This window comes from Dermacentor variabilis, chromosome 1 (assembly GCF_050947875.1).
Source record: "Dermacentor variabilis isolate Ectoservices chromosome 1, ASM5094787v1, whole genome shotgun sequence".
NCBI classification, from domain to species: Eukaryota; Metazoa; Arthropoda; class Arachnida; order Ixodida; family Ixodidae; genus Dermacentor; species Dermacentor variabilis.
Genome location: NC_134568.1, coordinates 268,588,106 through 268,602,812, shown reverse-complemented (window position 1 = coordinate 268,602,812; position 14,707 = coordinate 268,588,106). Strand labels below are relative to the sequence as shown.

At 39.6% G+C, this 14,707-nt stretch overlaps 1 protein-coding gene across 2 annotated transcripts in view; it reads left to right on the top strand.

The window, feature by feature from the left end:
- Positions 1-14,707, top strand: part of LOC142564491 (GPI ethanolamine phosphate transferase 1-like) — a 67,046-nt gene that overhangs the window by 29,704 nt on the left and 22,635 nt on the right. For both annotated transcript variants that reach the window (XM_075675517.1, XM_075675511.1), the window contains exons 10-14: positions 822-901; positions 6,688-6,878; positions 8,998-9,070; positions 12,265-12,367; positions 12,455-12,538. In XM_075675517.1, coding sequence (XP_075531632.1) covers positions 822-901; positions 6,688-6,878; positions 8,998-9,070; positions 12,265-12,367; positions 12,455-12,538 — 531 coding nt within the window. The remainder of the gene's footprint in view (positions 1-821; positions 902-6,687; positions 6,879-8,997; positions 9,071-12,264; positions 12,368-12,454; positions 12,539-14,707) is intronic.

The following is a 14,707-nucleotide window of genomic DNA, read 5'->3' as shown; positions in this document are numbered from 1 at the left end:
AATAATTGTGTGGATGACACCATTTACGAAATATAAACTGTCAAACTCACGGTAAAAATGCACGGTCATTCCACTTCCTTTCTTAAGAAAACGTCGCTTTATGGACCGAAGCGTGCAAGTAACTGGAATGCCAATGCATTTCTCTGCAAAGTTAGGGAATTACTATCTCGAAACTGGTGTCATCCTGTGAATTCGTTTCATATGGATCTGCCTTGCGAACTCCCCGGCTAGAATTTGTAAATTGAAATATGTGCCATAAGGTAATTAGCTGAAAACTGAATTAGTGATTTTTTAAATTACTTCATTATGTATTTCAATTTTTTGCACAAGTAATGTCCGTCTCTTTGAGTAGACCAGCTCATGTACTAGAATTGTGCTATCTACCACAGGCAGTTTTTAAAAAATTTGAAAGTGTTCACTGAAACACCTGGTATATAAAAAGGTACATGTATGCATTAATTTTTCAGAAATCTCTAAAACAAAAAAAAAATAATATTCTCCTTACCGAGAAACATATTGTACAGAGCACATCAAGCTACCTTTGGACAGATTTCAGGGGACAAAATCACAACAGAATTCATTCCAGAGAAAGAGCTACTATGCATTTGATTGCTAGACATAACACAATTCCTGTTGTATGGAAAGCTTTTCCTTTCTTTCTTTCTTTCTTTCTTTCTTTTTTTTTCCCCTGTCAAGTGAGAAATCGGATGCTTTTTATAAGGCTACACCACTTATTAAAGGACATTATTATAATATCTCACTTTCTGTATGCCAAAGTCTCTCTTCTGTATACATTATATACTATTTTCTATTGTTTATAGGTCCAAGTGATCGAGAAGTTTATAGAACTCTCTTTGAAAGGGCTTGTGTACTATCAGAAGTATGACAGACTGACCTTGAGGTAGGTTTGTTCATATTTTACTTGCTTGTCCCCATAACTCGTGTAGCACTGCTACTATTTTGTATGCTCTTGCTAATTATGCCATGTGGAGAAACCTATGTGAACATGACATCACAAACAGTTGAATTGAGGAAGAGTACTTCTAGTGTTTTGTGTGATGTTGCTAATTATACCATGTGAAGAAACCCATGGTGAACATGACATCATGAACAGTTGAATTGAGGAAGAGTGCCTTTATTCAGTCATTGCATTTAGCTTTCTGACATGTGTAGTTTAATTGCTAAAAAGTCCTCTCTTATGAAAATACTACAAATGTATTTTATTTTATTGTGCCCTCAAGACTGAAGTGTTACGTAGAGGAGTGGGTAAAAACATGCAAAAGTAAATAACAAAGCAGCAAAAAGTGGCTAGTTAATACAGCAAAATTTATTAGTTAATTGTATCCCGGAGGGAATGAAACTGAATTGTCCTTGATTGCAACAACTTCGCCGGGAAGGTGGTGCCATTCATGGGAGTTCCTAGGAATAAATTGTTCGTGGCAGGTTCTGGTGTGGCATTGAATTATTCCAACCTTATGGCTATGATCAATGCAAGAGGAAATGTAGGTAGGAGAGGGTATAAGATTATCGCGCAGATGGGAATTGGGAAAATATATTTTATGAAATAAAGCAACGAAAAAGTACTTACATCAGTTTGAGAGCGGAGCAAGTAGCAAGGAGTTTTTCATGGAAGTTACGCTTGATGTGCAGCTGTAATTGTTATAAATGAAACGCGCGGCATTATTTTGGATTAGTTGAAGTGATTGAATAAGGGTTTCGAGGTGCGGGTCCCAGATGGATGAAGTGTACTTCATTTTACTCCTAATAAGTGTTTTGTATAAGGTTAACTTTAATGATGTAGGAGCAGAAGAAAAATTTCTGCGAATATAACCTAGCATGAGGTTAGTATTGTTAATTACCTTATCGATGTGTAACGACCAGGAAAGTGTCGAGGTTATGTGGACACCTAGGTATTTATTTATAGGAGGTTACGGTTTCTAGGGGAATATCATTAAGGTAATAGTTTGGCAAAGGAATATCACTGCAAGTTACATGCATACATTTACATTTACTTATGTTAAGTTGCATTAACCATAAGCCACATCATTTAGACATAGCGTTAATATCATCTTGTATGAATTTGTTATCAGATTTGTCTGAGATTTTACAGGATAACAGTCTTCTACGAAAAGGTAAGTGTTAGAAAAAAAAATAATTGAGTAAATCATTAATGTAAATTAGGAAAAGAGGGCCTATAACTGATCCTTGGGGCACACCAGAGTCTACGTTGTTAAATGAGGACATATGGTTATTTGACGCAACATATTGTTACCGATTAAGCAGAAAATGTTAAAGCCATGCAAACACGTTAGGATCAAGACTAAGTTTACTAAGTATAAATAAAAGCAATTTATGACACACTTTGTCGAAGGCTTGGTGAAGTCAAAGAAAACGCAGTGTGCGAATGAACCTTTGTTGAGAATAAGATGAAAGCTGTGATTAAAAGAAAAGAGTTGTGTTTTGGAAGACAAGCTTTTCCGGAAACCTTGTCGTGCTTTTGTGAAAAATGAGTTATTGTCTAAGTGCTTTGCTAAATGTGAGTACAAAATATGCTCAAGAATCTTGCAAGGAATGTTCGTGAGGGAAATAGGGCGGTAGTTGAGGGGCGAATTTTTGCTGTCAGACTTGTGAAGCCTTCCCGACCTTCCAATCTGCAGGGAGCAGATGGGTGCCTAAAGATTGCTGACAAAATTCGTGAAAGTAGAACAAATGAATAAACAACAGTACTTTTCAGAAATTTCATGTTAATCTGATCAGCACCATGACTTGATGAAAACTTCAGACCTTTGATTACATTTTCGACCTCAAGAGGTTCAACGATAAAAGTCCATAGCTGGGTAATTCCAAAACTCAAGAGATGAAAGTGCAAGGTCAGTGCATACGACAAAGTTTTTACAGAATACAAAATTAAGGACATGGGGACATACATCATCGGGTACCGGTGGACCACTGGAATCAATCAGCGTGACCGAATTATGTTTGGGGGGTTAATAACACACCAAAACTTTTTAGGGTCATTCGCAAGCATTGTGGGCAAAGTATGTACTTGGAGCGCCTTTTTGGCAAATTTTATGGCAAGTTTTATGGCCTCTGTGTAGGTATTGTTCGCTTCCTTATAAGCATCCCTTTTCGAAGCCCAGTGCGCTTTTATTCGCTATTCGATACAGTCATATTTTTTTTTTTTCAGTTGGAAAGCCTTTTTTAACTTGGAGTTGAACCAGAGCTTTTTAACATAGCATGGTATTGCACTTGACGAAACAAACTTATTGGTGAGCTCATGTATTTTATTTTTGAAAACGATCCAGTTCTTATCAACCATGCGATCATCAAATTGGCTTGGAAAGGATTAAGAAAGGCAGCTAGCTCAATATTAACATCATCAAAATTTTCCCTATCATAGTGGTAAATTATTATTATTTCAACAACTGGTTTTAGCACAGGAGACAATATGTTGAACAAAAGCCCCAGGTGATACTTAAGCCCGGTAAGCATGAAACATCGGTAACTATGTTAGGATGAGAGAGTAAGATTAAGTCAAGGAGGTTAGCAGCGCTGTCTGAGATCCTAGTTGGTTCTAATACTAATTGTGTTAGGCAAAATAAAGAGCAGAGATCAAGAAAGTCTTTACTTTGTGAAGAAGATGGATAACAGCGCGGAGGATCAGTAGTCCAGCATATGTTGGGGAACTTAAAATCTCCCAATAATGTAATGGGGTTTGAAGGATGCCGCAACGTAAGTGATTTAAGCACATTGTGAAGCTCAGTGCTGAAAGTGGATGGGTAGGAGGGAGGGCGGTAGCAAACAGTGATGATAATTTCACGGTAACCGATATCAACGCAAGCACACACAACTTCCAGGTTACAATGAATGTGAACGTTATGACACTGCAGGGGCTTTGAAATACTAACGAGTAGTGCGCCTCCGCCTTGGCGAGCAGTTTGATTACAACGGAAGATACGAAATCGAAACAACTAAAAGATTTCACGATCTTGTACATGAGGTTGTAGCCACGTTTCTGTTAATGCAATCAGTGGCGTAGTCAGAAATCTCGTTTAGGGGGGGGTCCTCACTCTGTAGCTTGGCCTCCTTCATATAGTATTTGTTGAGGGATCAAATACATCAATAATAACTGCACTGGCATTACCAATGGTGCTATAAACGAATTCTTGAACACTATGCACTGTCAAGACAAAAAAAATATGTATTTTTCATAAAATAATATATTCGTATGTCCCAAAATTTATGCCAGAAATAACTGATATCAATGCTTCCATGTTTTTTGTCTATTTAATAAGTAAAGAAAATATCACATGAACTTTCGAACTGTATCAGTTCAAAACCAGCTAAGCATTGCATTCTGCTGATATGAAAAATGTAAAGGCCACAAAATTAACAAGTTGAAGACAAATATTTTAACGAAACTTTGTCATTCCATAACCATGTTTACATCTTTGTATATATGCAACGGCCAGGGAAAAATCTCAATAACGCTGTCCTTCATTCAAATGTATTTCGCAGCAGCAGCTGTCACCAGTCATGTATTGTGAGTAATTGCACCGAAATTGTAGTTGCAACAGAGAGCACATATAATAAGCAGGGGTTCTACAAAATATGCATTAGAAATGTGAAGATACAATGGAATATACAAATGCGAAGATACAGCTTGATAAAGGGCAAAAAAGTGTCACTGGAAACAATGTTCACTGCATGTATATACACAAAACCTCACAACAAGATATTTAAATGTGCGTACAAGTGTCCAATAAATCTATCTATCTAAGCAAAAGTCAATGCATATAATGCACCAGACAAGGCAAATAAACATGTTGCGCAATTACAGATTCACAGACCACAGAATCCTAAGGCCCCTCCCCTTCCCGCCTTCCCTCTGCTCACCCTGATGCGTTGCGTGCAACTGAAGGCAGCACGCTTCCTCCCCACTTTTCTCCCTTGCGCACATAAGACTGAGTCATCATCGTCGGCTCACCCATCCTCCCCACCCCCCCCTTATGCTTTCATTCACACATACAACAAGCGGCGTGCGGTCACGATGTTATCGCCCTTGGACTTCACATGGAACATGTCGGCGACGGCAGGAATGCGCCTGGAGTGTCCATATAATTACTATCGCAATAATGTAATAAGAGTATCTGGCAACTCAAGAGTCCCGTGGCCCATTACTTTCCGCAAAAGAAGTTACAAAATCAAACTTTCACCACACGTCACTTTGCTCCACCGCAGCAATGCCTTTTTTTGTGTGTGTGTGAGGCAGGGGCACCGAAATGAATAAAAATGCAAAGGAAGCCATGCTGGCCACAATCCAATGCTTACTTTGGGCACCTAATGTGGCTAACTAAGGAATGTCAAAGAAAACGTGAGACGCTTGGTCCACAGAATTATACGCCTACTGCTCGGTATCCTACACTGGTCAAACAAAAGATATTCTGGAGAGGTTGCGATAACATCGAAGTGAAGATGATGCCCTCAAGTGAACGCGTTGTAATCCATCCAGTCCCCACAGTGGTGGCGGCGAGTGACCATTGTTTCTTTTTCTCGTTTGCTAGCCAGAAAGCGTCCTAAACTCTGCCAGGCCAAAATCCACTCAGCCAGTGAAAAACAAACGCACACCAAAGTGGGCGGCGCGGTGGTCAGGGCAACGCAAGAAAAATGCATGCGCTTTGGCTGGCTCTGGCAGCCTGCGGGTAGCGAGAACAAAAAAATTGAAGAAGCTCAATGTGTCGAACGCGCACCAAAGTGGGCCGCGCGGTGGTCGGGGCAACACGAGAAAAACGCATGCGCTCTGACTGGCTGTGGCAGCCTGCAGGTAGCGAGAACAAGAAAATTGAAGAAGCTCAATGTATCCTCGCAAGTAAAAGTCAAAGTAGAAAAAATAAATAAGAACGTAGTTACGTTTGCTGGCTTTAGTATCTTGACATGGAGGCTTTGGCGCAGGTGGAAACAATGTTGATGTTCTTTTCTGCGACATGACGGCACAAATCAACCACCACAACACTTCGTCTGATCGGACCTCGCTGCGTGCTTTGTCAACTTACCTGATAGCGTGTCGACTTGGCTTGTCTCATTTTCTGGTCTGATGTAAGAATTTAGAAAAGTCAGTGCACCTTTGGCGTCAATTGTTTATAAAAACATTAAACCCACAAAGTTCCGGAATTGAAAATCTAAAGCACGACTTTGGAAATGTCAATGCACCCTTCACATCAAAAGTTTATGAGAACTTTATACCCATGAAGTTTCGGAATTGAAATCCATGCGCTCTGTAGATTCCACGGCCTGTGTGAGACGCTGTGACAAGCCCGCTCGCCATCAAAGTGCCCTTGAAACTTTGTGCTCGGATGGGTCTTTTTGTATTGTGCGACTCCAGGTGCATGGGCGTTGCCATGAAATTTAACTCAAGTTTACAGTGTTCGTGTAGAAATGTCTTTTTCAAGCTTGAAAAAGACATTCTAGTGCAATAATACCAGCATCACAGCTATCGATGAGCAAGTCAAGTTCCTCGTGCGTGTTAAAAATGCATCATTGCCCCTCACGCATTCCTACGTAGTAGGGCGTTGACACAGGTGGTCGGGTATGCTTGCATGATCTGGAACAGCATTTTTAACTCGCTTAACGCTGTCACTTGTTGGATCAAATTGTGCACATACTTAACCTAAGCCTTTCTTTCTTTAGCATTGCAGTAGCCCTTGGATTCATTGGCTGGATGGCTTTCGTAATCCTTCTTGTGCTACGCAACTACACGGGTATCATGTGCAAGTCACTAGAAAGCCAGTCTAACAAGAGAAGTCAAGAGTGGCAAGGAAAAGTGAAGATTATTTCTACATCCATTTTAGTGCTGTTTTTGTCAACTATACTCCTATATGGTGAGAACATATCTTGTGCACCTTGAGTTTTGAAGCTGAAACTTGTTAGATGCTAATTCTTGAAATTTGATACTATATAGTACTTGCATTTTGCTGTTTCAATTTTACATGGTGCTGCTTTAAAATGAAATCATGGAAGCCTACCTTCGGCAGGATTTTATGTTGGCCATTGTGCTGAGCACATTTTCTATTAGGGCTTCATGATGTTTTCTGCCTGCTCCTAGTAGAACTCTTTCTTTATCATCATCAGCTTATTTTATGTCCATGTAAGGACTAATGCCCATACATGCCAACTCTGCTGAATTTTTCGTAATGTTTATAAATTCTGCCTTGTTGTATGGTTTTGCTAATGTTACTGGAATTTTTATGAAAAATAGTTTTTCTTCTCAAAATAGATCCGCTCATCAGTCTCCTACCATACTACTAGTAGTTGGCTGATTGTGAGAGGGTACTAGAGGTGTATCTCCTTCGAGCAAGATTTTTTTCTGACACGTTCCTGAGGCAGGCGAAATTGACAACAAAATGTCATTGAAAATGTCACTGTAGTCTAAAATACATGTTTCTTGTCAGTTTCCACTTTTTCAAGTTTGCTGCTGTTTGTGTGCTGCGTCTAAAGGCAAATAATTGTTAATAAATTGCATATGTATCTCACAAAAGGTGTGTGCTCAAGGCAAACTTCAAAAGAAACCTGTCTTATCTGTGCCCTTCCCCTTCTCCCTCTTTTGATGTTGTTTCGGCACGAGTTTTATTAATTTTAAAGATGGAAGAGTGGCAGGTATGAACACCTCTTCCAGCAACCCCCAGTAACCCCTTTCTTTTATCAGCCAATTTTGTCCTGTGCCTGCAAATTTCCTAATTTGATCACATTTCTGTTCTTTTTTCACCCACTCTATTACTCGACAAGATTGCTAGTTATCTGCATGACTTGCCAAACTCAACTGCTTGCTCACAATGTTCGCTAAAATACAGCTGCTTGCATTTTCTCTCTAGAACTGATTACTTCATGGCAATTACTGCAGTATGCAGGGACAAGTTGGACATGTTTTTACTGTTTAGTTATGATAACAGTCCAGGAAGTTTTTTAGGTAGAAGTGATAGCTTCTCTATTTTTTCGATGCCTTGTTACAAGCACTCTCAGCACGTACAGAGAAACAACAGCTCTCTTCATTTGTTTGTATAGTGCACGTTTTGAAACTGAGAAACATTTGTCCAGATTGTTATAAGGTGTTGCTTGACAGAGCCCTACAATACTTTTTTAACATCATGAACAGTCCTACTATTGCTAGACAATGCTGCCACAAACATAGTATGAGTCAAGTATTATTCATGTACTACATGCAGCAGAGAGCCTATACATAATTGTGCTTCAACTGCCTGGAATCCCTGCTGCTTGTCATGTTTACTCTGCTTATCTATAAACATCATGGCTCTTGGCCAGATTTTGTAAGATGCCATGACTATGCAGTGATTGGCAGAAGCAGAAGCAAAAAAATCTTTCGACTGATAAGACGGTGGGAACACCTGGCAGCAGAGAATGATACCATGGACTCTGGAATAAGTGGCAGGGTAGAGGGTTGCACCACCTGACTTGGGAGGCCATGTCAGTCTGTGTATTAACTCTACGATACCAAAGCCCAGCACGTAGATAGGCAGAGCTTGATCAGATTGTTCTGGGCGGGCATATCAGCATAGCTTCAAGAGTGGTAGGAATAATGAAAAGGAGGTGAAAGCCCACAAAGTTGTGGCTGGGGCAATATTTTACTTGCTATTCAAAAACATTTTGCTGGAAGGATTGGTGAGGACATACCCCTTGATGCGACATTCCACAACTTTCATAAAAGGTATACAAGGCTCTTTCAAAGATGTTTTCTTGTCATAACAATTGTTTTTGTGTGATTACATGTTAAGTTTATTGAAAAGAATGGTGCAACCAAGCTACATTATGCATCTGGCTAAAATTCATATGTCGTTGACTACAGATGTTTCTGTGTAATAAAATAATGCTGGTTTTAATGGTAATATTTATGAATAGCACTAGGAAATTTGAATTTGTTCTCTTGAAGAAATACATAGTCCAGTCGACCTACTAGCTAACCTGACATATCTGTTTTCATTTCAGTGCAAAATGCACGCTTTATGTACTATTTTTACTTCCTCATCCCAATTGTTTTATGGACAATGGTTTTTTATGAGTAAGTATTGCATGCAGTTTCACAACTATTACAACAGTATGTTACTAGTGCAGTGTTTTTTTATCATTGGCGTTGTTTCTGATGTAAGGTACTAAATGCTTGAGGCTGACTGACTGAAGTGGATGCCTCGGCACTGTGTTACTTTTAGTGCAGTAACTTGAATGCTGTGTACAAAGTGACAGCAAGTATTCGCTGGTTCCGGTGTTGCCTTATGCAGTTTGTCACGCTGCTGTGCATATAGTCACCACTGTTCAGTCATGCAAAGTGGTGTTTGCAAGCAGAGGTAAAAGTATTAAACTTGATGACCAAATTCTCATTGACACTTTTATTTCATGGCATCTGAACATTTGTTTAATGTCTGCAGGGCGAGAAATTTAGTTGCTACAGTATTAAGACTGCGGAAGCATTGGAAAAAGGCAACAGACAGAAAGGGAAATGTGTACACATGTGTGTATGTGCCCTTCACTGTCAGTAAAACTACATATAATGTCATTTGAGAAAGATAAATTCCTTGTAATATGGCTGGCTCAGGATCTTTTTGTATTGTTCATTCAGTAGAGATTCCACTTCTATCTCGTCACCATTGCCATCATTACTGGTTTGTTTATTGCAGCTAGAACTGCAAGGCTATTAACAACTTCATAGATGCCATGGTTGGGACATTTTCTGATACTGTCAATGATGACATCCTCCAAGGCATTAATGGGAATGTAGCAATAATTAAGTTCAACAAGAGATAGGAGTACGGTGAATTACAGTCTGCGTGTCCTTATGGCGAAGAAAGAGGGCTCTTTGGTAATCATAAATTAAGGTAAATTCTCTGAAAATCCTTGTACAGTGATAGAGAAGAGGTTCATGCAAGCTTCCCTGAAAGTTCAAAAGCTAAATGAAAATGCACACTTAGCTGCTCTTCCACCTAAATTTAGAGGGATTGACATACACTGTAAAAAAAGCAAGAAATTTGGAACAGGAGGTGTTCTTTTCAATAAAAACCCATTGGCCTGGAGTGCCTTTCAGAGCTATTTTGTCAGACTGGTACACAGGGCAGTGCACAATCCCATGATATTTGTAGGGAAACTAGGGGCACTTGACAGTACCAGGCACCTTTAACGTCAGCAACTTCCAGCTGTAGTCCAATTTTCAAATGATAATCCAGGGGACTGCAGTGCATTTGCTGTCATAATAGAAGGCATATTAGTTATCCAAAAGGATGAATTGGCAGCCTCTGTCAAGGAATGTGTCCCTTTTGACAATAATAAATGGGCATTTTGTATGAATAGTGGAATTTATGACATTTCTTTAATCAGTTTCACACTTATTGCTTAAAATTAATGTTTGTGTCATAGAACAAAGACGCTTTTCATCAGTGTTGAGAGATTTGCACTAATCTCCTGTGGATCCGATGTCATGTGATGGGATTTGCAAAACATGTATTTAGTAGATACATTGATGATTTTCTGGCTTTCACTCATGCTGCTAATTCTTACTGCGACATTGTAAACGTTCCTAAGGTGTAAAATTTTAAGAAAAATATTATCTCACTTAACATTTCCCTTTGAGCTGCCTAGTAGGCGACAGTTGCATTTTCTTTATCTAAGCTTGGTTTTGCAGCTAGGTTAGATTTTCTTGTATAACTGACCAATATCTGTAATGCCCATACTTAAAGATTTTATTTCTGTATGTTCCAAATTAGTAAAGAGAGGAGAAGAGTTTTGAGCTCTTTACTGCTGTTGCAGTAAACAGTAAAACACCGCACTTTTTACTTCACACATTTCAAGTAGGTGATGCTCTCCAAAATTGAGAGCAGGAATGATTGTGATAGGTCAGCAAACAAGTTGACTCAGAAACATGCACTTCAGTTTCACTGGGCATCGTCAGACCTGTGCCGCTATCACGAACACCACAAGAGTGAGAGTAAACGTTGCTTCAGAAGGCACAGCGATTTTCTACCATCGGATTGAGGACTCAAGACTGCATTCGACACTTCACTTGGAGCTTTTCATTATTCCATGAAGAGAGCATCATTTGACATCCAAGCTCCCTTTGTGGAACACATACTGGGACACATAGCTTCTATTTAGTTGTCCAAGTCTTGCATTGAATACCAGGTATAAAACCCTGCAAACATTATCCTTTGCTTGAATTAAATGGTGGTTCAACATTATAGCAAGCCACTGTTAACTGATTCCTCCCTTATCATCCGGGGCACACAGACAAAATTTTCGCGACTAGATTTCTAGCCAGTGCTAGAAGAAATATAAAGCACTTACTCGCACATCATTAAATTCAAATAAATAAATAAATAAATAAATAAACATGAAAGAATGCCAGAGTTTGCAGCCAAATACAAAAGAGAAGTGCACGAGGACACTAGTAGACAATTGAAAATGATGCATGCAACACCCTGCCACAGTCTGGGGGTGGACAAAGAAATCAGAACCATGTTTGGGCTGTTCCTGCTCCATAACCAGGTGGCATTGTTCATACACCTTCGTGTATGAACAATGCCACCGTGGTTCCAGCTCAGTTGAGCAAATTTATTTAATTGTATATCTTACACTCAAGGAATGACTCCAGATACAAGGAACATTTTTTGCATTTTCTAATATGGTTATGAGAAATATTGGTAGCGGTAGTCTAAGCAGCATGAAAGTCTTCATTGACCATTGGTGTGCTTCAGCGCTCATGTTCTTTGTAAAAAAGGCGTAAAATGTGAATGTAAAATGTGACTGCTCCTTCTATGAACAATGCTTTGCACTGTTAATATGACTGAAGTGCATGCGTTTATGACAGTCGTGCCTTGACAGTACTGTGTAAAATCAAAACTTTGTTTAAATGGAACAACGTATCAGTCTCCAAAGTTCCATTTAAACAGAGTGTACAGCTTAGCTTGTAGCATTTCAGGTAATAGTACAGAGATAGCGATAATTCAACCATATGGTGATAACTTGCTGCTGTGTGTAGTTATTTGTTAAATTAAACTTGTGCAGCATGTAATGCAATTAATTCAAGGAGAACCATTACTTCAGCTCTCAAGAAGAAAAAAAACTGCATAGATGTCAGTTTAGTTTTTTTTTTTCTTTTTATGTGCACCCACGTTAAATGTCATGTTTGCAAAACATGTTTTGTCCTGTCATTTCCATCTTCTAGTTTTCAAAATCCTACCTAATGGGGATATTTGTGTTATGTTCTAGGCTCGATGTCTACTATGAAGCTAAAGCGTATCTACGACGTTTTGATGTAAAAATGTGGTTTGTGGCTCTGACCCTGGTGGCAATTTTCGCAATGGAGCTTGTGGTGAGAACTTGAATTGCCTGAACTGTTGAATATTGAAAATGTCTTACAACTTTTAATTAAGGTGGGCTCTCATTTTATCAAAAACAGGTCATCACATTTTTCTACAGAGGCATTATGTCTCTTGGCTTGTTGGTAATAGGCTGCTGGCCTTTCAGCACTTCTTTATCAAAGGTATGTGTATTACTGGTAGCATTTTTTTACCAGTGTTTGCTTCAAGCATTTAATAGGACACTAAAGAGGGATGTTAGGCCAGATTGGTAAATCACACTTATCAAGTACTGGGAACATCTTTCTTACTACCAGCAAAATCCTGGGAAACTAAAAAAGATGTAAAAGCAAAAGACAGGCTTAAAATTCTGATGCTAACTTCTTGTGATTTCATTATGTTAGGACAGCATCTGCCTGAAACATATCAATAGTTTATTGATAAACAAGGATTACACTACATTCTAGAGAAATCATACACTCAATTCAGCTTTGAGAACTTCTTCCTTACAAAAATAGACAAAACATACAAAACAGTTTCAAATTCATGACATAGTATTGTACAATGCTGTGGTTCAGGCTTGAAATTCCAAAAGGAAGACATTGCCCTTGACTTTCTTTGCTAACAGCCACTGTTCTTTCACCAAATAAATGTATATATAGGGCCCTGAAAAAAAAGATACTAATTCTAGTTGACGTTAAGAGAAAAAAATGGAGCTGGGTAGGCTATGTATTGCATAAGTTAGATGACCGGTGGACCATTAGGGTTACAGAATGGGTGCCAAGAGAAGAGAAGCGCAGTCGAAGACGGCAAAAGACCAGGTGGGGTGGTGAAATTATGAAATATGCAGGTGCTAGTTGGAATTGGGTGGCGCAGGACAGGGGTAATTGGAGATCGCAGGGAGAGGCCTTCGTCCTAGGCTGATGATGATGACAAGCACAGCTAGACATGCAGAGGTGGAAAACTTGATGAAGTACACCAAGTAACACATTGTATGAGGCCAACTGACTGCACAGCAAATCATGATTCAACAGGGGGTTTGGTAGCTAGTTTCTATCTGCATATTCAATTTTTTACTACAAATTGCGTTGTCAACTGTAATACAGAAACAGCAAGGGCTAGTGGTCCCACAGAAGTAACTTCATGCATTATAGGGGCTTTAGTGAAATGCATGAGTACAATGCCTCATGCGATTAGGCGAAGACAGAAAATGATGAGCCTGTAGCCCCCTGTTGGCGGAGGAAGGAAGAACGAACAGGGGTGTAGTCACCCCACTTTGCCGATGGACGGCCTCATTGAGACACCTGTTTATTCTTCCGCAATGGTATGAACATAGTCGCACTCCAGCCTAGAGAATTTAATTGCTCCAATCATCTTTGATAGCAACAAAGTAGCTCTTTTTCAGCACAATGCGTTGGTGGGCTAGTTGGTGCGAATCCATTATTACTTTGTCTAGCGCAAAACAACGGACACAAGAGAGACGGCAGGACAAGGCGCTACTCTCAACTGGCATCATTTTATTGCGTCACTCCTTTATATAGAGTAGAATCTAGAAGAACATGCACAGCGAGCACCATGTGCAGGAACCACCAACATCTGATCACCAGAGCGCACTCGTGTGACAGAATCCAAAAAACCATATTCAGTGCTGTACAAGGTTAAAGAGGGCACACTGTGTGCCTTCACCCCTCCAACTGGCAGATGCGGACTCAGCACAGTGCAATAACGTCCACGAAGGAGTGTGTCTTGCAGTGCGCTATTAAAAACCCAGACTGAGCAAACCCAGAGAGATGAGAAAATATGCTTCTGGAAAGATACAACAGATGTTGGAACTTCGTGCCAACTTTGTGTCACTGCGCACATTCGACTAGAGAGAATGGAGAACGGCACTGAAAGGGGTTAAAGGAGTATTTATGTGACATTTTTTATTTTTCATTTTTTGTGTTAGGTGATGATCCTGGAGCTCAAAGCCCTATAAAAAAATACTGGCAAGCCTCAGACAGCCCAAAATAATTTCCAATAGTAGCTTTTCTATGTACCAGATTTGTTTTCCAGGATGTGTATGTGCCACAGCGTCATGAAACAGAAGGTAGTCATGTGGGAGCTAGACATCACAGTGTTTTGGCACTTCCTCCAGCTTGTTTGGTGGTCTACTATGCTGCTACATTGAGCCATGCATTGAGTAGCACCATAGTAGGCTACCGAGTGAGCTGAAATGTCAAAACATTTCGATGCCCTGCTCTCACATGACCACTTGTGCATCATGATGTCACGAAACATAAACCTTCTGTTATATGAAACTGAAACTGCTTGTAGAAAAGCTACTACAGTAAATTAGTTAATGCACTCTGAGG